This window comes from Salmo salar, chromosome ssa05 (assembly GCF_905237065.1).
Source record: "Salmo salar chromosome ssa05, Ssal_v3.1, whole genome shotgun sequence".
NCBI classification, from domain to species: Eukaryota; Metazoa; Chordata; class Actinopteri; order Salmoniformes; family Salmonidae; genus Salmo; species Salmo salar.
In genome coordinates, this window is record NC_059446.1 from 87,257,197 (window position 1) to 87,281,676 (window position 24,480).

The 24,480-nt window shown below is 44.3% G+C and overlaps 1 protein-coding gene across 1 annotated transcript in view; it reads right to left on the reverse strand.

Annotated features, from left to right (window-relative positions):
- Positions 1 to 24,480, reverse strand: part of LOC106597401 (collagen alpha-1(XIV) chain) — a 260,539-nt gene that overhangs the window by 10,947 nt on the left and 225,112 nt on the right. The window contains 4 exon segments of the mRNA XM_045719294.1: positions 1 to 78; positions 16,069 to 16,257; positions 16,403 to 16,469; positions 17,263 to 17,298. Coding sequence (XP_045575250.1) covers positions 1 to 78; positions 16,069 to 16,257; positions 16,403 to 16,469; positions 17,263 to 17,298 — 370 coding nt within the window.

Here is a 24,480-nt window from a genome sequence, read left to right on the forward strand (position 1 = left end):
CTGGTGGCCCTGGTGGACCTCTGGGGCCCTGTGTCCCCACACCTTGACTCCCCCTCTCCCCCTTCTCTCCTGGGAGACCTGAGGACAGACGACACACAAAGTACATATGACCTTGACCTTAAAAGAAAGTCACCATGTCCTCATGTAACTTCTCACATTCTCCTAGTTCCTCTCTGATACCCAGTACACTGTTCTTCATCTAGTCAGACTGTCCTCTACTATGTCTGGTCTTCATCTAGTCAGACTGTCCTCCTCTACTATGTCTGGTCTTCATCTAGTCAGACTGTCCTCCTCTACTATGTCTGGTCCTCATCTAGTCAGACTGTCCTCCTCTACTATGTCTGGTCCTCATCTAGTCAGACTGTCCTCCTCTACTATGTCTGGTCTTCATCTAGTCAGACTGTCCTCCTCTACTATGTCTGGTCTTCATCTAGTCAGACTGTCCTCCTCTACTATGTCTGGTCTTCATCTAGTCAGACTGTCCTCTACTATGTCTGGTCCTCATCTAGTCAGACTGTCCTCTACTATGTCTGGTCTTCATCTAGTCAGACTGTCCTCCTCTACTATGTCTGGTCTTCATCTAGTCAGACTGTCCTCCTCTACTATGTCTGGTCTTCATCTAGTCAGACTGTCCTCTACTATGTCTGGTCCTCATCTAGTCAGACTGTCCTCTACTATGTCTGGTCTTCATCTAGTCAGACTGTCCTCCTCTACTATGTCTGGTCTTCATCTAGTCAGACTGTCCTCCTCTACTATGTCTGGTCTTCATCTAGTCAGACTGTCCTCTACTATGTCTGGTCCTCATCTAGTCAGACTGTCCTCTACTATGTCTGGTCCTCATCTAGTCAGACTGTCCTCCTCTACTATGTCTGGTCCTCATCTAGTCAGACTGTCCTCCTCTACTATGTCTGGTCCTCATCTAGTCAGACTGTCCTCCTCTACTATGTCTGGTCCTCATCTAGTCAGACTGTCCTCCTCTACTATGTCTGGTCTTCATCTAGTCAGACTGTCCTCTACTATGTCTGGTCTTCATCTAGTCAGACTGTCCTCTACTATGTCTGGTCCTCATCTAGTCAGACTGTCCTCCTCTACTATGTCTGGTCTTCATCTAGTCAGACTGTCCTCTACTATGTCTGGTCCTCATCTAGTCAGACTGTCCTCCTCTACTATGTCTGGTCCTCATCTAGTCAGACTGTCCTCTACTATGTCTGGTCTTCATCTAGTCAGACTGTCCTCCTCTACTATGTCTGGTCCTCATCTAGTCAGACTGTCCTCTACTATGTCTGGTCTTCATCTAGTCAGACTGTCCTCCTCTACTATGTCTGGTCCTCATCTAGTCAGACTGTCCTCTACTATGTCTGGTCTTCATCTAGTCAGACTGTCCTCCTCTACTATGTCTGGTCTTCATCTAGTCAGACTGTCCTCCTCTACTATGTCTGGTCTTCATCTAGTCAGACTGTCCTCCTCTACTATGTCTGGTCTTCATCTAGTCAGACTGTCCTCCTCTACTATGTCTGGTCTTCATCTAGTCAGACTGTCCTCTACTATGTCTGGTCTTCATCTAGTCAGACTGTCCTCCTCTACTATGTCTGGTCTTCATCTAGTCAGACTGTCCTCCTCTACTATGTCTGGTCTTCATCTAGTCAGACTGTCCTCCTCTACTATGTCTGGTCCTCATCTAGTCAGACTGTCCTCCTCTACTATGTCTGGTCTTCATCTAGTCAGACTGTCCTCCTCTACTATGTCTGGTCCTCATCTAGTCAGACTGTCCTCTACTATGTCTGGTCTTCATCTAGTCAGACTGTCCTCCTCTACTATGTCTGGTCCTCATCTAGTCAGACTGTCCTCCTCTACTATGTCTGGTCTTCATCTAGTCAGACTGTCCTCCTCTACTATGTCTGGTCCTCATCTAGTCAGACTGTCCTCTACTATGTCTGGTCTTCATCTAGTCAGACTGTCCTCCTCTACTATGTCTGGTCTTCATCTAGTCAGACTGTCCTCTACTATGCCTGGTCTTCATCTAGTCAGACTGTCCTCCTCTACTATGTCTGGTCTTCATCTAGTCAGACTGTCCTCTACTATGTCTGGTCTTCATCTAGTCAGACTGTCCTCCTCTACTATGTCTGGTCTTCATCTAGTCAGACTGTCCTCCTCTACTATGTCTGGTCTTCATCTAGTCAGACTGTCCTCTACTATGTCTGGATTTCATCTAGTCAGACTGTCCTCTACTATGCCTGGTCTTAATCTAGTCAGACTGTCTTCTACTATGTCTGGTCCTCATCTAGTCAGACTGTCCTCCTCTACTATGTCTGGTCTTCATCTAGTCAGACTGTCCTCCTCTACTATGTCTGGTCTTCATCTAGTCAGACTGTCCTCCTCTACTATGTCTGGTCTTCATCTAGTCAGACTGTCCTCCTTTACTATGTCTGGTCTTCATCTAGTCAGACTGTCCTCTACTATGTCTGGTCTTCATCTAGTCAGACTGTCCTCTACTATGTCTGGTCCTCATCTAGTCAGACTGTCCTCCTCTACTATGTCTGGTCTTCATCTAGTCAGACTGTCCTCCTCTACTATGTCTGGTCTTCATCTAGTCAGACTGTCCTCCTCTACTATGTCTGGTCTTCATCTAGTCAGACTGTCCTCCTCTACTATGTCTGGTCTTCATCTAGTCAGACTGTCCTCCTCTACTATGTCTGGTCTTCATCTAGTCAGACTGTCCTCTTACTATGTCTGGTCTTCATCTAGTCAGACTGTTTTCATGACTTTGGCCTGTGGGTAAGGTTTATGACCCCCCCCCATAAATACCTTTCTCCCTTCCCCTCTCTTACTGACCCTACTGAAGGACTGCTGTCCTGTTAAATATAGAGAGTCTGGGAACATCAAACAAATGGGGAAAGGTACCACATATTTTGTTAATAAAACCAGTTGGAAATATGCTTGGGAACGTAATGAGTATGTATGTCAGTTCGGTTGTCATCTGAGACCTTATGACTGATGACAGGACGACATAAACTGTACCTGGGAAAGTATCCACCCTCTAGTTATCAGAGTCACATGGAATTGTTATGCAATTGAAATGTTTATATTGAAAATGTTTGTTAGGAGATGAAATGTAATTTTAGCTTCCGAATGAGAGATTTGGGTTTTCATAAGGAAAGTGCCCTGCTCGATCAGTGGCCCAACCCTGTGAAGAGACAAGGGTTATAAACGATGAAACACCTCCCTCCCCCTCTCCACTATATACTCCTTTGACAAAAAGATAACCAGGTTGGTTCCAGTACGGGAGGTCTGCAGCCTCTACGTTAGAAGGACACACATGTCAAGTACAGAACTAAGCCAACCTCGGCGTGAGCTCTGGTATGAACTGGTATGAACTTTGAGCTTATTCACTACAGAAGTGCTACTTCCTAGCCGTTGAGTTAGCAGCGGCCGCTACTAACGTGGGTTAGGAAAGGACGGACGACGGATCCAGTCTAACAACCAGACGAAGATACCACCACGTATCCAATGGACCACCATTGACATTCTTCCGAAAACAGGGAGATCTGTTGGCCAACCCGGCCAGCATCTACGACCAATCTACCGAAGCGCAGCTCAGAGTAAATATTTATTGCATTTTCCTTTTCCAAATGGGCGGTAATTTAGAATGCATAAGATAATGTATTTACGATAGCATAGCTGCTGTTTCTGTGTTCCTAAATCTTCCCGCTCTTTCATTCAAGCCCAACCCCCTTTCCTTTGTGTAACCAGCCGTCATATCTGTTCCGTCTACCGGGACGTTTTCTGTATGACATCATTGTATTCTGTGTATTTGTAATTCTGTGTGATTAGTTAGGTATTTAGTAAATAAATAATTAAACCCAATTTTGTATTGCTGATTCAACTTGTTAGCCAGGGTTCGTGAAGATAGCCAAGAATTTACAACTTTCATTATGAGACTGAAAATAAGACAAGGGTTAATATTGACTGCTATCGAGGTAAAATATTACTAAGTATTTTAAGAGTTTATTCGGAAGATAACAGCTCTATAAACGTTCTTCCGTGGTGCCCCGACTTTCTAGTTAATTACATTTACATGATTAGCTTAATCAGGTAATATTAATTACAGAGAAATCATTTTATAAGTTAGCATGTCATATCACTTAATCCGGCATAGCCAAAGACACGACACTGTCCACCTCTACTATGTCTGGTCTTCATCTAGTCAGACTGTCCTCCTCTACTATGTCTGGTCTTCATCTAGTCAGACTGTCCTCTACTATGTCTGGTCCTCATCTAGTCAGACTGTCCTCCTCTACTATGTCTGGTCTTCATCTAGTCAGACTGTCCTCTACTATGTCTGGTCCTCATCTAGTCAGACTGTCCTCTACTATGTCTGGTCTTCAACTAGTCAGACTCTCCTCTACTATGTCTGGTCTTCATCTAGTCAGACTGTCCTCTACTATGTCTGGTCTTCATCTAGTCAGACTGTCCTCTACTATGTCTGGTCCTCATCTAGTCAGACTGTCCTCCTCTACTATGTCTGGTCCTCATCTAGTCAGACTGTCCTCCTCTACTATGTCTGGTCTTCATCTAGTCAGACTGTCCTCTACTATGTCTGGTCTTCATCTAGTCAGACTGTCCTCCTCTACTATGTCTGGTCTTCATCTAGTCAGACTGTCCTCCTCTACTATGTCTGGTCTTCATCTAGTCAGACTGTCCTCCTCTACTATGTCTGGTCTTCATCTAGTCAGACTGTCCTCCTCTACTATGTCTGGTCTTCATCTAGTCAGACTGTCCTCTATTATGCCTGGTCTTCATCTAGTCAGACTGTCTTCCTCTACTATGTCTGGTCCTCATCTAGTCATACTGTCCTCCTCTACTATGTCTGGTCTTCATCTAGTCAGACTGTCCTCCTCTACTATGTCTGGTCTTCATCTAGTCAGACTGTCCTCTACTATGTCTGGTCCTCATCTAGTCAGACTGTCCTCTACTATGTCTGGTCTTCATCTAGTCAGACTGTCCTCCTCTACTATGACTGGTCTTCATCTAGTCAGACTGTCCTCCTCTACTATGTCTGGTCTTCATCTAGTCAGACTGTCCTCTACTATGTCTGGTCCTCATCTAGTCAGACTGTCCTCCTCTACTATGTCTGGTCTTCATCTAGTCAGACTGTCCTCCTCTACTATGTCTGGTCTTCATCTAGTCAGACTGTCCTCTACTATGTCTGGTCTTCATCTAGTCAGACTGTCCTCCTCTACTATGTCTGGTCCTCATCTAGTCAGACTGTCCTCTACTATGTCTGGTCTTCATCTAGTCAGACTGTCCTCCTCTACTATGTCTGGTCTTCATCTAGTCAGACTGTCCTCCTCTACTATGTCTGGTCTTCATCTAGTCAGACTGTCCTCCTCTACTATGTCTGGTCTTCATCTAGTCAGACTGTCCTCTACTATGTCTGGTCCTCATCTAGTCAGACTGTCCTCCTCTACTATGTCTGGTCTTCATCGAGTCAGACTGTCCTCTACTATGCCTGGTCTTCATCTAGTCAGACTGTCCTCTACTATGTCTGGTCTTCATCTAGTCAGACTGTCCTCTACTATGCCTGGTCTTCATCTAGTCAGACTGTCCTCCTCTACTATGTCTGGTCTTCATCTAGTCAGACTGTCCTCTACTATGTCTGGTCTTCATCTAGTCAGACTGTCCTCCTCTACTATGTCTGGTCTTCATCTAGTCAGACTGTCCTCCTCTACTATGTCTGGTCTTCATCTAGTCAGACTGTCCTCTACTATGTCTGGATTTCATCTAGTCAGACTGTCCTCTACTATGTCTGGTCTTCATCTAGTCAGACTGTCCTCTACTATGTCTGGTCTTCATCTAGTCAGACTGTCCTCCTCTACTATGTCTGGTCTTCATCTAGTCAGACTGTCCTCCTCTACTATGTCTGGTCTTCATCTAGTCAGACTGTCCTCCTCTACTATGTCTGGTCTTCATCTAGTCAGACTGTCCTCTACTATGTCTGGTCTTCATCTAGTCAGACTGTCCTCTACTATGTCTGGTCTTCATCTAGTCAGACTGTCCTCTACTATGTCTGGTCCTCATCTAGTCAGACTGTCCTCCTCTACTATGTCTGGTCTTCATCTAGTCAGAGTGTCCTCCTCTACTATGTCTGGTCTTCATCTAGTCAGACTGTCCTCCTCTACTATGTCTGGTCTTCATCTAGTCAGACTGTCCTCCTCTACTATGTCTGGTCTTCATCTAGTCAGACTGTCCTCCTCTACTATGTCTGGTCTTCATCTAGTCAGACTGTCCTCTACTATGTCTGGTCTTCATCTAGTCAGACTGTCCTCCTCTACTATGTCTGGTCTTCATCTAGTCAGACTGTCCTCCTCTACTATGTCTGGTCTTCATCTAGTCAGACTGTCCTCCTCTACTATGTCTGGTCTTCATCTAGTCAGACTGTCCTCTACTATGTATGGTCTTCATCTAGTCAGACTGTCCTCCTCTACTATGTCTGGTCCTCATCTAGTCAGACTGTCCTCCTCTACTATGTCTGGTCTTCATCTAGTCAGACTGTCCTCCTCTACTATGTCTGGTCCTCATCTAGTCAGACTGTCCTCCTCTACTATGTCTGGTCTTCATCTAGTCAGACTGTCCTCCTCTACTATGTCTGGTCCTCATCTAGTCAGACTGTCCTCTACTATGTCTGGTCTTCATCTAGTCAGACTGTCCTCCTCTACTATGTCTGGTCCTCATCTAGTCAGACTGTCCTCCTCTACTATGTCTGGTCTTCATCTAGTCAGACTGTCCTCCTCTACTATGTCTGGTCCTCATCTAGTCAGACTGTCCTCTACTATGTCTGGTCTTCATCTAGTCAGACTGTCCTCTACTATGTCTGGTCCTCATCTAGTCAGACTGTCCTCCTCTACTATGTCTGGTCTTCATCTAGTCAGACTGTCCTCCTCTACTATGTCTGGTCTTCATCTAGTCAGACTGTCCTCTACTATGTCTGGTCCTCATCTAGTCAGACTGTCCTCCTCTACTATGTCTGGTCTTCATCTAGTCAGACTGTCCTCTACTATGTCTGGTCTTCAACTAGTCAGACTCTCCTCTACTATGTCTGGTCTTCATCTAGTCAGACTGTCCTCTACTATGTCTGGTCTTCATCTAGTCAGACTGTCCTCTACTATGTCTGGTCCTCATCTAGTCAGACTGTCCTCCTCTACTATGTCTGGTCCTCATCTAGTCAGACTGTCCTCCTCTACTATGTCTGGTCTTCATCTAGTCAGACTGTCCTCTACTATGTCTGGTCTTCATCTAGTCAGACTGTCCTCCTCTACTATGTCTGGTCTTCATCTAGTCAGACTGTCCTCTACTATGTCTGGTCTTCATCTAGTCAGACTGTCTTCCTCTACTATGTCTGGTCCTCATCTAGTCATACTGTCCTCCTCTACTATGTCTGGTCTTCATCTAGTCAGACTGTCCTCCTCTACTATGTCTGGTCTTCATCTAGTCAGACTGTCCTCTACTATGTCTGGTCCTCATCTAGTCAGACTGTCCTCTACTATGTCTGGTCTTCATCTAGTCAGACTGTCCTCCTCTACTATGACTGGTCTTCATCTAGTCAGACTGTCCTCCTCTACTATGACTGGTCTTCATCTAGTCAGACTGTCCTCTACTATGTCTGGTCCTCATCTAGTCAGACTGTCCTCCTCTACTATGTCTGGTCCTCATCTAGTCAGACTGTCCTCCTCTACTATGTCTGGTCTTCATCTAGTCAGACTGTCCTCGACTATGTCTGGTCTTCATCTAGTCAGACTGTCCTCCTCTACTATGTCTGGTCCTCATCTAGTCAGACTGTCCTCTACTATGTCTGGTCTTCATCTAGTCAGACTGTCCTCCTCTACTATGTCTGGTCTTCATCTAGTCAGACTGTCCTCCTCTACTATGTCTGGTCTTCATCTAGTCAGACTGTCCTCATCTACTATGTCTGGTCTTCATCTAGTCAGACTGTCCTCTACTATGTCTGGTCCTCATCTAGTCAGACTGTCCTCCTCTACTATATCTGGTCTTCATCGAGTCAGACTGTCCTCTACTATGCCTGGTCTTCATCTAGTCAGACTGTCCTCTACTATGTCTGGTCTTCATCTAGTCAGACTGTCCTCTACTATGCCTGGTCTTCATCTAGTCAGACTGTCCTCCTCTACTATGTCTGGTCTTCATCTAGTCAGACTGTCCTCTACTATGTCTGGTCTTCATCTAGTCAGACTGTCCTCCTCTACTATGTCTGGTCTTCATCTAGTCAGACTGTCCTCCTCTACTATGTCTGGTCTTCATCTAGTCAGACTGTCCTCTACTATGTCTGGTCTTCATCTAGTCAGACTGCTCCTCTACTATGCCTGGTCTTCATCTAGTCAGACTGTCCTCTACTATGTCTGGTCCTCATCTAGTCAGACTGTCCTCCTCTACTATGTCTGGTCTTCATCTAGTCAGACTGTCCTCCTCTACTATGTCTGGTCTTCATCTAGTCAGACTGTCCTCCTCTACTATGTCTGGTCTTCATCTAGTCAGACTGTCCTCTACTATGTCTGGTCTTCATCTAGTCAGACTGTCCTCTACTATGTCTGGTCTTCATCTAGTCAGACTGTCCTCTACTATGTCTGGTCCTCATCTAGTCAGACTGTCCTCCTCTACTATGTCTGGTCTTCATCTAGTCAGACTGTCCTCCTCTACTATGTCTGGTCTTCATCTAGTCAGACTGTCCTCCTCTACTATGTCTGGTCTTCATCTAGTCAGACTGTCCTCCTCTACTATGTCTGGTCTTCATCTAGTCAGACTGTCCTCCTCTACTATGTCTGGTCTTCATCTAGTCAGACTGTCCTCTACTATGTCTGGTCTTCATCTAGTCAGACTGTCCTCCTCTACTATGTCTGGTCTTCATCTAGTCAGACTGTCCTCCTCTACTATGTCTGGTCTTCATCTAGTCAGACTGTCCTCCTCTACTATGTCTGGTCTTCATCTAGTCAGACTGTCCTCTACTATGTATGGTCTTCATCTAGTCAGACTGTCCTCCTCTACTATGTCTGGTCCTCATCTAGTCAGACTGTCCTCCTCTACTATGTCTGGTCTTCATCTAGTCAGACTGTCCTCCTCTACTATGTCTGGTCCTCATCTAGTCAGACTGTCCTCCTCTACTATGTCTGGTCTTCATCTAGTCAGACTGTCCTCCTCTACTATGTCTGGTCCTCATCTAGTCAGACTGTCCTCTACTATGTCTGGTCTTCATCTAGTCAGACTGTCCTCCTCTACTATGTCTGGTCTTCATCTAGTCAGACTGTCCTCCTCTACTATGTCTGGTCTTCATCTAGTCAGACTGTCCTCCTCTACTATGTCTGGTCCTCATCTAGTCAGACTGTCCTCTACTATGTCTGGTCTTCATCTAGTCAGACTGTCCTCCTCTACTATGTCTGGTCTTCATCTAGTCAGACTGTCCTCTACTATGCCTGGTCTTCATCTAGTCAGACTGTCCTCCTCTACTATGTCTGGTCCTCATCTAGTCAGACTGCTCCTCTACTATGTCTGGTCTTCATCTAGTCAGACTGTCCTCCTCTACTATGTCTGGTCTTCATCTAGTCAGACTGTCCTCCTCTACTATGTCTGGTCTTCATCTAGTCAGACTGTCCTCTACTATGTCTGGACTTCATCTAGTCAGACTGTCCTCTACTATGCCTGGTCTTCATCTAGTCAGACTGTCTTCTACTATGTCTGGTCCTCATCTAGTCAGACTGTCCTCCTCTACTATGTCTGGTCTTCATCTAGTCAGACTGTCCTCCTCTACTATGTCTGGTCTTCATCTAGTCAGACTGTCCTCCTCTACTATGTCTGGTCTTCATCTAGTCAGACTGTCCTCCTCTACTATGTCTGGTCTTCATCTAGTCAGACTGTCCTCCTCTACTATGTCTGGTCTTCATCTAGTCAGACTGTCCTCTACTATGTCTGGTCCTCATCTAGTCAGACTGTCCTCCTCTACTATGTCTGGTCTTCATCTAGTCAGACTGTCCTCCTCTACTATGTCTGGTCTTCATCTAGTCAGACTGTCCTCCTCTACTATGTCTGGTCTTCATCTAGTCAGACTGTCCTCCTCTACTATGTCTGGTCTTCATCTAGTCAGACTGTCCTCCTCTACTATGTCTGGTCCTCATCTAGTCAGACTGTCCTTTACTATGTCTGGTCTTCATCTAGTCAGACTGTTTTCATGACTTTGGCCTGTGGGTAAGGTTTATGACCCCCCCCCATAAATACCTTTCTCCCTTCCCCTCTCTTACTGACCCTACTGAAGGACTGCTGTCCTGTTAAATATAGAGAGTCTGGGAACATCAAACAAATGGGGAAAGGTACCACATATTTTGTTAATAAAACCAGTTGGAAATATGCTTGGGAACGTAATGAGTATGTATGTCAGTTCGGTTGTCATCTGAGACCTTATGACTGATGACAGGACGACATAAACTGTACCTGGGAAAGTATCCACCCTCTAGTTATCAGAGTCACATGGAATTGTTATGCAATTGAAATGTTTATATTGAAAATGTTTGTTAGGAGATGAAATGTAATTTTAGCTTCCGAATGAGAGATTTGGGTTTTCATAAGGAAAGTGCCCTGCTCGATCAGTGGCCCAACCCTGTGAAGAGACAAGGGTTATAAACGATGAAACACCTCCCTCCCCCCTCTCCACTATATACTCCTTTGACGAAAAGATAACCAGGTTGGTTCCAGTACGGGAGGTCTGCAGCCTCTACGTTAGAAGGACACACATGTCAAGTACAGAACTAAGCCAACCTCGGCGTGAGCTCTGGTATGAACTGGTATGAACTTTGAGCTTATTCACTACAGAAGTGCTACTTCCTAGCCGTTGAGTTAGCAGCGCCGCTGCTAACGTGGGTTAGGAAAGGACGGACGACGGATCCAGTCTAACAACCAGACGAAGATACCACCACGTATCCAATGGACCACCATTGACATTCTTCCGAAAACAGGGAGATCTGTTGGCCAACCCGGCCAGCATCTACGACCAATCTACCGAGCGCAGCTCAGAGTAAATATTTATTGCATTTTCCTTTTCCAAATGGGCGGTAATTTAGAATGCATAAGATAATGTATTTACGATAGCATAGCTGCTGTTTCTGTGTTCCTAAATCTTCCCGCTCTTTCATTCAAGCCCAACCCCCTTTCCTTTGTGTAACCAGCCGTCATATCTGTTCCGTCTACCGGGACGTTTTCTGTATGACATCATTGTATTCTGTGTATTTGTAATTCTGTGTGATTAGTTAGGTATTTAGTAAATAAATAATTAAACCCAATTTTGTATTGCTGATTCAACTTGTTAGCCAGGGTTCGTGAAGATAGCCAAGAATTTACAACTTTCATTATGAGACTGAAAATAAGACAAGGGTTAATATTGACTGCTATCGAGGTAAAATATTACTAAGTATTTTAAGAGTTTATTCGGAAGATAACAGCTCTATAAACGTTCTTCCGTGGTGCCCCGACTTTCTAGTTAATTACATTTACATGATTAGCTTAATCAGGTAATATTAATTACAGAGAAATCATTTTATAAGTTAGCATGTCATATCACTTAATCCGGCATAGCCAAAGACACGACACTGTCCACCTCTACTATGTCTGGTCTTCATCTAGTCAGACTGTCCTCCTCTACTATGTCTGGTCTTCATCTAGTCAGACTGTCCTCTACTATGTCTGGTCCTCATCTAGTCAGACTGTCCTCCTCTACTATGTCTGGTCTTCATCTAGTCAGACTGTCCTCTACTATGTCTGGTCTTCATCTAGTCAGACTGTCCTCTACTATGTCTGGTCTTCAACTAGTCAGACTCTCCTCTACTATGTCTGGTCTTCATCTAGTCAGACTGTCCTCTACTATGTCTGGTCTTCATCTAGTCAGACTGTCCTCTACTATGTCTGGTCCTCATCTAGTCAGACTGTCCTCCTCTACTATGTCTGGTCCTCATCTAGTCAGACTGTCCTCCTCTACTATGTCTGGTCTTCATCTAGTCAGACTGTCCTCTACTATGTCTGGTCTTCATCTAGTCAGACTGTCCTCCTCTACTATGTCTGGTCTTCATCTAGTCAGACTGTCCTCCTCTACTATGTCTGGTCTTCATCTAGTCAGACTGTCCTCCTCTACTATGTCTGGTCTTCATCTAGTCAGACTGTCCTCCTCTACTATGTCTGGTCTTCATCTAGTCAGACTGTCCTCTATTATGCCTGGTCTTCATCTAGTCAGACTGTCCTCTACTATGTCTGGTCCTCATCTAGTCAGACTGTCCTCCTCTACTATGTCTGGTCTTCATCTAGTCAGACTGTCCTCCTCTACTATGTCTGGTCTTCATCTAGTCAGACTGTCCTCCTCTACTATGTCTGGTCTTCATCTAGTCAGACTGTCCTCTACTATGTCTGGTCCTCATCTAGTCAGACTGTCCTCCTCTACTATGTCTGGTCTTCATCTAGTCAGACTGTCCTCCTCTACTATGTATGGTCTTCATCTAGTCAGACTGTCCTCCTCTACTATGTCTGGTCCTCATCTAGTCAGACTGTCCTCTACTATGTCTGGTCTTCATCTAGTCAGACTGTCCTCCTCTACTATGTCTGGTCCTCATCTAGTCAGACTGTCCTCCTCTACTATGTCTGGTCTTCATCTAGTCAGACTGTCCTCCTCTACTATGTCTGGTCTTCATCTAGTCAGACTGTCCTCCTCTACTATGTCTGGTCCTCATCTAGTCAGACTGTCCTCTACTATGTCTGGTCTTCATCTAGTCAGACTGTCCTCCTCTACTATGTCTGGTCCTCATCTAGTCAGACTGTCCTCTACTATGTCTGGTCCTCATCTAGTCAGACTGTCCTCCTCTACTATGTCTGGTCCTCATCTAGTCAGACTGTCCTCCTCTACTATGTCTGGTCCTCATCTAGTCAGACTGTCCTCCTCTACTATGTCTGGTCTTCATCTAGTCAGACTGTCCTCCTCTACTATGTATGGTCTTCATCTAGTCAGACTGTCCTCCTCTACTATGTCTGGTCCTCATCTAGTCAGACTGTCCTCCTCTACTATGTCTGGTCCTCATCTAGTCAGACTGTCCTCCTCTACTATGCCTGGTCTTCATCTAGTCAGACTGTCCTCTACTATGCCTGGTCTTCATCTAGTCAGACTGTCCTCTACTATGTCTGGTCTGCATCTAGTCAGACTGTCCTCCTCTACTATGTCTGGTCTTCATCTAGTCAGACTGTCTTCTACTATGCTTGCCAATCATTGCATTAACTGCTCAATTAGCCAGTACTCTTTCCTTTGGTGGCTGTGCCCAACCTAGTCCATTAGTATGTATTGGTTTTCCTGCCAAGCTTAACCAAGCCAAGCTCCTGCTCTAGCAAGTCCTGCCAAGCTGAGTCAGAGGAGTGGTGGTTTGTGGTGATGTTTAACACCAGGCTGACACTCTGTTGTGATGTTGTTTAACACCAGGCTGACACTCTGTTGTGATGTTGTTTAACACCAGGCTGACACTCTGTTGTGGTGTTGTTTAACACCAGGCTGACACTCTGTTGTGGTGTTGTTTAACACCAGGCTGACACTCTGTTGTGGTGTTGTTTAACACCAGGCTGACACTCTGTTGTAGTGTTGTTTATCACCAGGCTGACACTCTGTTGTGGTGATGTTTAACACCAGGCTGACACTCTGTTGTGGTGTTGTTTAACACCAGGCTGACACTCTGTTGTGGTGTTGTTTAACACCAGGCTGACACTCTGTTGTGGTGTTGTTTAACACCAGGCTGTTTGTGTGTAATGTTCTGTCATATTCCTGTTTGTGTATAATGTTCTGTCATATTCCTGTTTGTGTATAATGTTCTGTCATATTCCTGTTTGTGTATAATGTTCTGTCATATTCCTGTTTGTGTGTAATGTTCTGTCATATTCCTGTTTGTGTATAATGTTCTGTCATATTCCTGTTTGTGTGTAATGTTCTGTCATATTCCTGTTTGTGTATAATGTTCTGTCATATTCCTGTTTGTGTGTAATGTTCTGTCATATTCCTGTTTGTGTATAATGTTCTGTCATATTCCTGTTTGTGTGTAATGTTCTGTTATATTACTGTTTCTGTATAATGTTCTGTCATATTCCTGTTTGTTCCTTGTGATATGTCTGTTGTTTTTATGGACATGATTCTTCTGAAAAAACTATTTCCCCCTGGGGAATGATAAAGCTTTCTACCACTACCATCTGTAACTATGTTTCATACATTTGAATGTTTCAGACCGGTCAGTTTTATCTGTATGTAATGTTGCTGGAGCCTACTACTTTCAATGATCTAATCAATTCAACCAATATCTCTAGCTATGAGGATGTTTCAGACCGGTCAGTCATATCTCTAGCTATGAGGATGTTTCAGACTGGTCAGTCAAACCTCTAGCTATGAGGATGTTTCAGACCGGTCAGTCATATCTCTAGCTATGAGGATGTTTCAGACCGGTCAGTCATATCTCTAGCTATGAGGATGTTTCAGACCGGTCAGTCATATCTCTAGCTATGAGGATGTTTCAGACCGGTCAGTCATATCTCTAGCTATGAGGATGTTTCAGACCGGTCAGTCATATCTCTAGCTATGAGGATGTTTCACACCGGTCAGTCATATCTCTAGCTATGAGGATGTTTCAGACCGGTCAGTCATATCTCTAGCTATGAGGATGTTTCAGACTGGTCAGTCATATCTCTAGCTATGAGGATGTTTCAGACCGGTCAGTCATATCTCTAGCTATGAGGATGTTTCAGACCGGTCAGTCATATCTCTAGCTATGAGGATGTTTCAGACCGGTCAGTCATATCTCTAGCTATGAGGATGTTTCAGACCGGTCAGTCATATCTCTAGCTATGAGGATGTTTCAGACTGGTCAGTCATATCTCTAGCTATGAGGATGTTTCAGACCGGTCAGTCATATCTCTAGCTATGAGGATGTTTCAGACCGGTCAGTCATATCTCTAGCTATGAGGATGTTTCAGACTGGTCAGTCATATCTCTAGCTATGAGGATGTTTCAGACTGGTCAGTCATATCTCTAGCTATGAGGATGTTTCAGACTGGTCAGTCATATCTCTAGCTATGAGGATGTTTCAGACCGGTCAGTCATATCTCTAGCTATGATAATGTTTCAGACCGGTCAGTCATATCTCTAGCTATGATATTGTTTCAGACCGGTCAGTCATATCTCTAGCTATGATAATGTTTCAGACCGGTCAGTCATATCTCTAGCTATGATAATGTTTCAGACCGGTCAGTCATATCTCTAGCTATGAGGATGTTTCTGGCTCTGTTGGTCTGGGCAGGAGGGGAGGATAAGGGGAGGATAAATCCAACCCAGGACTTGTTCCTTCCATCAACAGTGTGAGTGACAGACCACTTTTTTTGTACTGGTCCCCCATGGGAATCAAACTCACAACGCTGGCGTGAAAGTGCCATCCTCTACCAACTGAGCCACACGGGGGTTCAGGCCAAGGAGTCAATATAAAACATATAACATACTAGAAAGTAATTGAATTCTGATTCAAATGATCAGATACTAGAAAGTCATTGGTTTGTGCTACACGTTAGCGTGGCTACAGTATGAATGGGAAGCTGAAGTTTAAGGTGTGGATATAGAACAGATAATATACTGGTTTGTTATGGCCATCCAACAGAGCCTATTGAAGCAATAAGGAACGAGGAGGTGTAGTATATGGCCAATATACCACAGCTAAAGGCTGTTCTTAGCACAACACAACGCGGAGTGCCTGGACACAGCCCTTAGCCATGGTATATTGGCCATATATCACAAACCCCCGAGGTGCCTTATTGCTATTATAAACTGGTTACCAACGTAGTTAGCGCAGTAAAAATAAATGTTTTGTCATACCCATGGTATACGGTCTGATATATCACGGCCGTCAGCCAATCAGCATTCAGGGATCGATCCACCCAGTTAATAATGATGTATAAACACTGTACTGTACCTCTCTCTGCGGTTTATAATGATGTATAAACACCGTACTGTACCTCTCTCCCCCGGTCGTCCATCCTGTCCGTTGGTCCCAGGGAACCCTGGTCTGCCTGTGGGGCCCCCCTCTCCCTGTGGCCCTGGCAGACCCCTGCGACCGGGCTCTCCTGGAGGTCCTGGTACCGTCCTCACAGACACTGACTGGCTGGGGATCTGGTTCAGGATGGAGCTGTAGCGAGACAGGTGACCTGAGGGAGGAAGAGGGGAGGGGATGGAGAGGTTTGGGGGTGAGTAGGATGAGGGACTGTTGTAGAGAACAGTATGTATGGACAAAAATAACTAGAGAGAGAGAGAGAGAGAGAGAGAGAGAGAGAAGCTGGGCTGAAAACTCACTCTGAATCAGTTGCTCACACACTTGGCGTGCTAAGGCCCTGACGGTAGCTTGAGACTGCAGGACTCCCTACAAAACAAACAAAAAGCACTGGATTGAGAGCACACACACACACACACACACACACACACACACACACACACACACACACACACACACACACACACACACACACACACACACACACACACACACACACACACACACACACACAGCGAGAGAGAGAGAGAGAACACTCCCATGGGGCATGTTTAATGAACTAGTCTGTGTGTGTGTGTGGGAGTTTAATAACTCCACTCCACCTTTAACTCTGAGGCTGGGGGCCTTTTGTGTTGAAGTCTCCCAACAATCCAAGAGACTGACCAGAAAATAACACAGAGCTTTAATCTTACAAAGCAAAGAGGTTTTGATCCAAGGCTATTTAAAATGAACACAACATCCTCCTAAAAGGCTTGAATAAACACAGTGTACCTGAATGGCTGGGGTTTGATTTAACTGTTCTAGCGGGACTTGCATGAACTCCTAGAAAACACACTGTGTAGCTTTAAACTGATGGAGGAAGGCAGAGAGCTGTGAAGAGACATCTGCATCCCAAACGGCACCCTAGTCCCTATATAGTGCACTACTTATGACCAAGACCCATAGGGCTCTGATTAAAAGTAGTGCACTATATAGGGAATAGGGTGCCATTTGGGATGCATGTTTCATCTGAGACACAGGGCTGTTAGAGAGCCTCTTAATCCCAGAGCTGATAAACTGCAATTATGCCTGATTTGAGGTTTGAAGCTATGAAAGTATTTCTACACTCCACTTGAATATAAACTGTGTCTGAAATGAAGCATTGGTCTGAGAGTGAACTTACCCGTTCACCCTTGTCTCCTTTGGTACCAGCAGAGCCCTGTAACAGAGATAATATATTATAAACATCCTTTGGTACCAGCAGAGCCCTGTAACAAAGAGAATATATTATAAACATCCTTTGGTACCAGAAGAGCCCTGTAACAGAGATAATATATTGTAAACATCCTTTGGTACCAGCAGAGCCCTGTAACAGAGATAATATATTATAAACATCCTTTGGTACCAGCAGGTCCCTGTAACAGAGATAATATATTATAAACATCCTTTGGTACCAGCAGAGCCCAGTAACAGAGATAATATATTATAAACATCCTTTGGTACCAGAAGAGCCCTGTAACAGAGATAATATATTATAAACATCCTTTGGTACCAGCAGGGCCCTGTAACAGAGATAATATATTATAAACATCCTTTGGTACCAGCAGAGCCCTGTAACAGAGATAATATATTATAAACATCCTTTGGGACCAGCAGGGCCCTGTAACAGAGATAATATATTATAAACATCCTTTGGTACCAGAAGAGCCCTGCAACAGAGATAATATATTATAAACATCCTTTGGTACCAGCAGGGCCCTGTAACAGAGATAATATATTATAAACATCCTTTGGTACCAGAAGAGCCCTGTAACAGAGATAATATATTATAAACATCCTTTGGTACCAGCAGAGCCCTGTAACAGAGATAATTTATTATAAACATCCTTTGGTACCAGCAGAGCCCTGTAACAGAGATAATATATTATAAACATCCTTTGGTACCAGCAGAGCCTTGTAACAGAGAGAATATATTATAAACATCCTTTGGTACCAGCAGGGCCCTGTAACAGAGATAATATATTATAAACATCCTTTGGTACCAGCAGAGCCCTGTAACAGAGATAATATATTATAAACATCCTTTGGTACCAGCAGGGCCCTGTAACAGAGATAATATATTATAAACATCCTTTGGTACCAGCAGAGCCCTGTAACAGAGATAATATATTATAAACATCCTTTGGTACCAGCAGGGCCCTGTAAACAGAGATAATATATTATAAACATCCTTTGGTACCAGCAGGGCCCTGTAACAGAGATAATATATTATAAACATCCTTTGGTACCAGCAGAGCCCTGTAACAGAGATAATATATTATAAACACCCTTTGGTACCAGCAGGTCCCTGTAACAGAGATAATATATTATAAACACACTCCTCTTTGGAAATGGAATGGAAGGAAGAGTATGCATGGTAATTTTTCTCCCACTAAGTTTCAAAGTGCTTTTGTTCTGACTCACAGTCTGTTTAGGAAAGCTTGTCCAAGTCCCCTGTAGTAGAAACACAGTGACTGTTAGAGGTTAATGACCAGCTGGATCGTGTGCTGTCTGTTTTCCTTGGCCAAACACATAAAGCAAATGGATGCATATGTGAGCTAACACATTAGACACCAGAGACAGAAAGCTCTCATGAATATGATGGTCATTTAACGGTTCTGATATCATGCATGTAACTTGGACCACAGTATTTGAGGAGAGAGGTCATTCGCTCTTTTGTGAAACATGGAGTCATGCATCGACTACTTTAACCGCGTGGGTGTGTGTGTGTGTGTGTGTGTGTGTGTGTGTGTGTGTGTGTGTGTGTGTGTGTGTGTGTGTGTGTGTGTGTGTGTGTGTGTGTGTGTGTGTGTGTGTGTGTCAGGTGTAGAGTATATTCCAGGAATAATATGCCAAGAGTGGACACTGGAGGAGAGAGGTGGAGCTCAGTGAGCTCAGTGTGGACCCTAGCTGATCTTCTACCTCTCATCGCCATGACAACCACACTGACAAAACACACACTCACACAGCCAGTCAGACGAGAGCTCTCCTGAGACCCGTGGAAAAGGGCAGCTATGACAAGTGTCTGAACATTTTAGTGGGATGTGACCAGATTACAGTGAAGTATAAGGTTTTACTTAGCAAGAAGAAGATGGGACAGAGAACCTAGGAAACATGAGAGAGGAACCACGAAGGAGACCATAATATGCCATATGGGAGAACTTCTACATGGGAGAGCCACCTGCTTTGAGGCACATAATATGAAACACGAACAGCTGCCACCATATCCATCCACAGAATAGATGCTGACGTTGATAACCCTTATAAAACAGCCACAAACATCTCATATTGTAATCCAAACAAATCCAAGGCTGGAAGTTTCTCACAGGCTAATGACCTTCATGTGTAGAGACAGATGTCTAGCTGGTCACAGGCTAATGACCTTCATGTGTAGAGACAGATATCTAGCTGGTCACAGGCTAATGATCTTCCTGTGCAGAGACAGATATCTAGCTGGTCACAGGCTAATGATCCTCATGTGTAGAGACAGATATCTAGCTGGTCACAGGCTAATGATCTTCATGTGTAGAGACAGATATCTAGCTGGTCACAGGCTAATGATCCTCATGTGTAGAGACAGATATCTAGCTGGTCACAGGCTAATGATCTTCATGTAAAGAGACAGATATCTAGCTGGTCACAGGCTAATGATCTTCCTGTGTAGAGACAGATATCTAGCTGGTCACAGGCTAATGATCTTCATGTAAAGAGACAGATATCTAGCTGGTCACAGGCTAATGATCCTCATGTGTTGAGACAGATATCTAGCTGGTCACAGGCTAATGATCTTCCTGTGTAGAGACAGATATCTAGCTGGTCACAGGCTAATGATCTTCATGTGTAGAGACAGATATCTAGCTGGTCACAGGCTAATGATCTTCCTGTGTAGAGCCAGATATCTAGCTGGTCACAGGCTAATGATCCTCATGTGTAGAGACAGATATCTAGCTGGTCACAGGCTAATGATCTTCATGTAAAGAGACAGATATCTAGCTGGTCACAGGCTAATGATCTTCATGTGTAGAGACAGATATCTAGCTGGTCACAGGCTAATGATCTTCATGTAAAGAGACAGATATCTAGCTGGTCACAGGCTAATGATCTCCATGTAAAGAGACATATATCTAGCTGGTCACAGGCTAATGATCTTCCTGTGTAGAGACAGATATCTAGCTGGTCACAGGCTAATGATCCTCAAGTGTAGAGACAGATATCTAGCTGGTCACAGGCTCATGACCTTCATGTGTAGAGACAGATATCTAGCTGGTCACAGGCTAATGATCTTCATGTAAAGAGACAGATATCTAGCTGGTCACAGGCTAATGATCTTCATGTAAAGAGACAGATATCTAGCTGGTCACAGGCTAATGTTCTTCAAGTGTAGAGACAGATATCTAGCTGGTCACAGGCTAATGATCTTCCTGTGTAGAGACAGATATCTAGCTGGTCACAGGCTAATGATCTTCATGTAAAGAGACAGATATCTAGCTGGTCACAGGCTAATGATCTTCATGTGTAGAGACAGATATCTAGCTGGTCACAGGCTAATGATCTTCATGTAAAGAGACAGATATCTAGCTGGTCACAGGCTAATGATCTTCCTGTGTAGAGACAGATATCTAGCTGGTCACAGGCTAATGATCTTCATGTAAAGAGACAGATATCTAGCTGGTCACAGGCTAATGATCTTCCTGTGTAGAGACAGATATCTAGCTAGTCACAGGCTAATGATCTTCCTGTGTAGAGACAGATATCTAGCTGGTCACAGGCTAATGATCCTCATGTGTAGAGACAGATATCTAGCTGGTCACAGGCTAATGATCTTCCTGTGTAGAGCCAGATATCTAGCTGGTCACAGGCTAATGATCCTCATGTGTAGAGACAGATATCTAGCTGGTCACAGGCTAATGATCTTCCTGTGTAGAGACAGATATCTAGCTGGGATCAGGCTGTTGCTGTTTTGATGTGTGGGAAACAGTGAAAGCCTTGGTCTTTCTGTCAGCCACACACACACACATTCTCTCTCGCTCTCTCTGCTGTCCCTCAGGCCTGTGATTTATGGTGTGCTCCAGAGCCAAACGGTGCTTGTCTTTTAGCCCAGGGCTGAAGTGGCTGGATTCAGCTTTATTAACTGTCACCAGGCTCAGGCCATCATCACACCAACAGTTGGCTCATCTCTCTTTATGGTCCTCCGCTCTGCTCCGGGAGGCAGAGGAGACATTATAGACGGAGGTGTTGAAGACACCATAAACAACAGATGGAGACGTTGAAGACACCATAAACAACAGATGGAGACGTTGAAGACACCATAAACAACAGATGGAGACGTTGAAGACACCATAAACAACAGATGGAGACGTTGAAGACACCATAAACAACAGATGGAGACGTTGAAGACACCATAAACAACAGATGGAGACGTTGAAGACACCATAAACAACAGATGGAGACGTTGAAGACACCATAAACAACAGATGGAGACGTTGAAGACACCGTAAACAACAGATGGAGACGTTGAAGACACCATAAAACAACAGATGGAGACGTTGAAGACGCCATAAACAACAGATGGAGACGTTGAAGACACCATAAACAACAGATGGAGACGTTGAAGACGCCATAAACAACAGATGGAGACGTTGAAGACGCCATAAACAACAGATGGAGACGTTGAAGACGCCATAAACAACAGATGGAGACGTTGAAGACGCCATAAACAACAGATGGAGGTGTTGAAGACGCCATAAACAACAGATGGAGACGTTGAAGACGCCACAAACAACAGATGGAGGTGTTGAAGACGCCATAAACAACAGATGGAGACGTTGAAGACGCCACAAACAACAGATGGAGGTGTTGAAGACGCCATAAACAACAGATGGAGACGTTGAAGACGCCATAAACAACAGATGGAGGCGTTGAAGACACCATAAACAACAGATGGAGACGTTGAAGACACCATAAACAACAGATGGAGACGTTGAAGACACCATAAACAACAGATGGAGACGTTGAAGACACCATAAACAACAGATGGAGACGTTGAAGACACCATAAACAACAGATGGAGACGTTGAAGACACCATAAACAACAGATGGAGACGTTGAAGACACCATAAACAACAGATGGAGGCGTTGAAGACACCACAAACAACAGATGGAGACGTTGAAGACACCATAAACAACAGATGGAGGCGTTGAAGACACCATAAACAACAGATGGAGACGTTGAAGACACCATAAACAACAGATGGAGACGTTGAAGACACCATAAACAACAGATGGAGACGTTGAAGACACCATAAACAACAGATGGAGGCGTTGAAGACACCATAAACAACAGATGGAGACGTTGAAGACACCATAAACAACAGATGGAGACGTTGAAGACACCATAAACAACAGATGGAGACGCTGAAGACACCATAAACAACAGATGGAGACGTTGAAGACACCATAAACAACAGATGAAGACGTTGAAGACACCATAAACAACAGATGGAGACGCTGAAGACACCATAAACAACAGATGGAGACGTTGAAGACACCATAAACAACAGATGGAGACGCTGAAGACACCATAAACAACAGATGGAGACGCTGAAGACACCATAAACAACAGATGGAGACGCTGAAGACACCATAAACAACAGATGGAGACGTTGAAGACACCACAAACAACAGATGGAGACGTTGAAGACACCACAAACAACAGATGGAGACGTTGAAGACACCATAAACAACAGATGGAGACGTTGAAGACACCATAAACAACAGATGGAGACGTTGAAGACACCATAAACAACAGATGGAGACGTTGAAGACACCATAAACAACAGATGGAGACGTTGAAGACACCATAAACAACAGATGGAGACGTTGAAGACACCATAAACAACAGATGGAGACGTTGAAGACACCATAAACAACAGATGGAGACGTTGAAGACACCATAAACAACAGATGGAGACGTTGAAGACACCACAAACAACAGATGGAGACGTTGAAGACACCATAAACAACAGATGGAGGCGTTGAAGACACCATAAACAACAGATGGAGACGTTGAAGACACCATAAACAACAGATGGAGGCGTTGAAGACACCATAAACAACAGATGGAGACGTTGAAGACACCATAAACAACAGATGGAGGCGTTGAAGACACCATAAACAACAGATGGAGACGTTGAAGACACCATAAACAACAGATGGAGACGTTGAAGACACCATAAACAACAGATGAAGACGTTGAAGACACCATAAACAACAGATGGAGACGCTGAAGACACCATAAACAACAGATGGAGACGTTGAAGACACCACAAACAACAGATGGAGACGTTGAAGACACCATAAACAACAGATGGAGACGCTGAAGACACCACAAACAACAGATGGAGACGTTGAAGACACCATAAACAACAGATGGAGACGCTGAAGACACCATAAACAACAGATGGAGACGCTGAAGACACCATAAACAACAGATGGAGACGCTGAAGACACCATAAATAACAGATGGAGACGTTGAAGACACCATAAACAACAGATGGAGACGTTGAAGACACCATAAACAACAGATGGAGACGCTGAAGACACCGTAAACAACAGATGGAGACGTTGAAGACACCATAAACAACAGATGGAGACGTTGAAGACACCATAAACAACAGATGGAGACGTTGAAGACACCATAAACAACAGATGGAGACGTTGAAGACACCATAAACAACAGATGGAGACGTTGAAGACACCATAAACAACAGATGGAGACGTTGAAGACACCATAAACAACAGATGGAGACGTTGAAGACACCACAAACAACAGATGGAGACGTTGAAGACACCATAAACAACAGATGGAGACGTTGAAGACACCGCAAACAACAGATGGAGACGTTGAAGACACCATAAACAACAGATGGAGACGTTGAAGACACCATAAACAACAGATGGAGACGTTGAAGACACCATAAACAACAGATGGAGACGTTGAAGACACCGTAAACAACAGATGGAGACGTTGAAGACACCATAAACAACAGATGGAGACGTTGAAGACACCATAAAACAACAGATGGAGACGTTGAAGACACCATAAACAACAGATGGAGACGTTGAAGACACCATAAACAACAGATGGAGGTGTTGAAGACACCATAAACAACAGATGGAGACGTTGAAGACGCCATAAACAACAGATGGAGACGTTGAAGACACCATAAACAACAGATGGAGACGTTGAAGACGCCATAAACAACAGATGGAGGTGTTGAAGACGCCATAAACAACAGATGGAGACGTTGAAGACGCCACAAACAACAGATGGAGGTGTTGAAGACGCCATAAACAACAGATG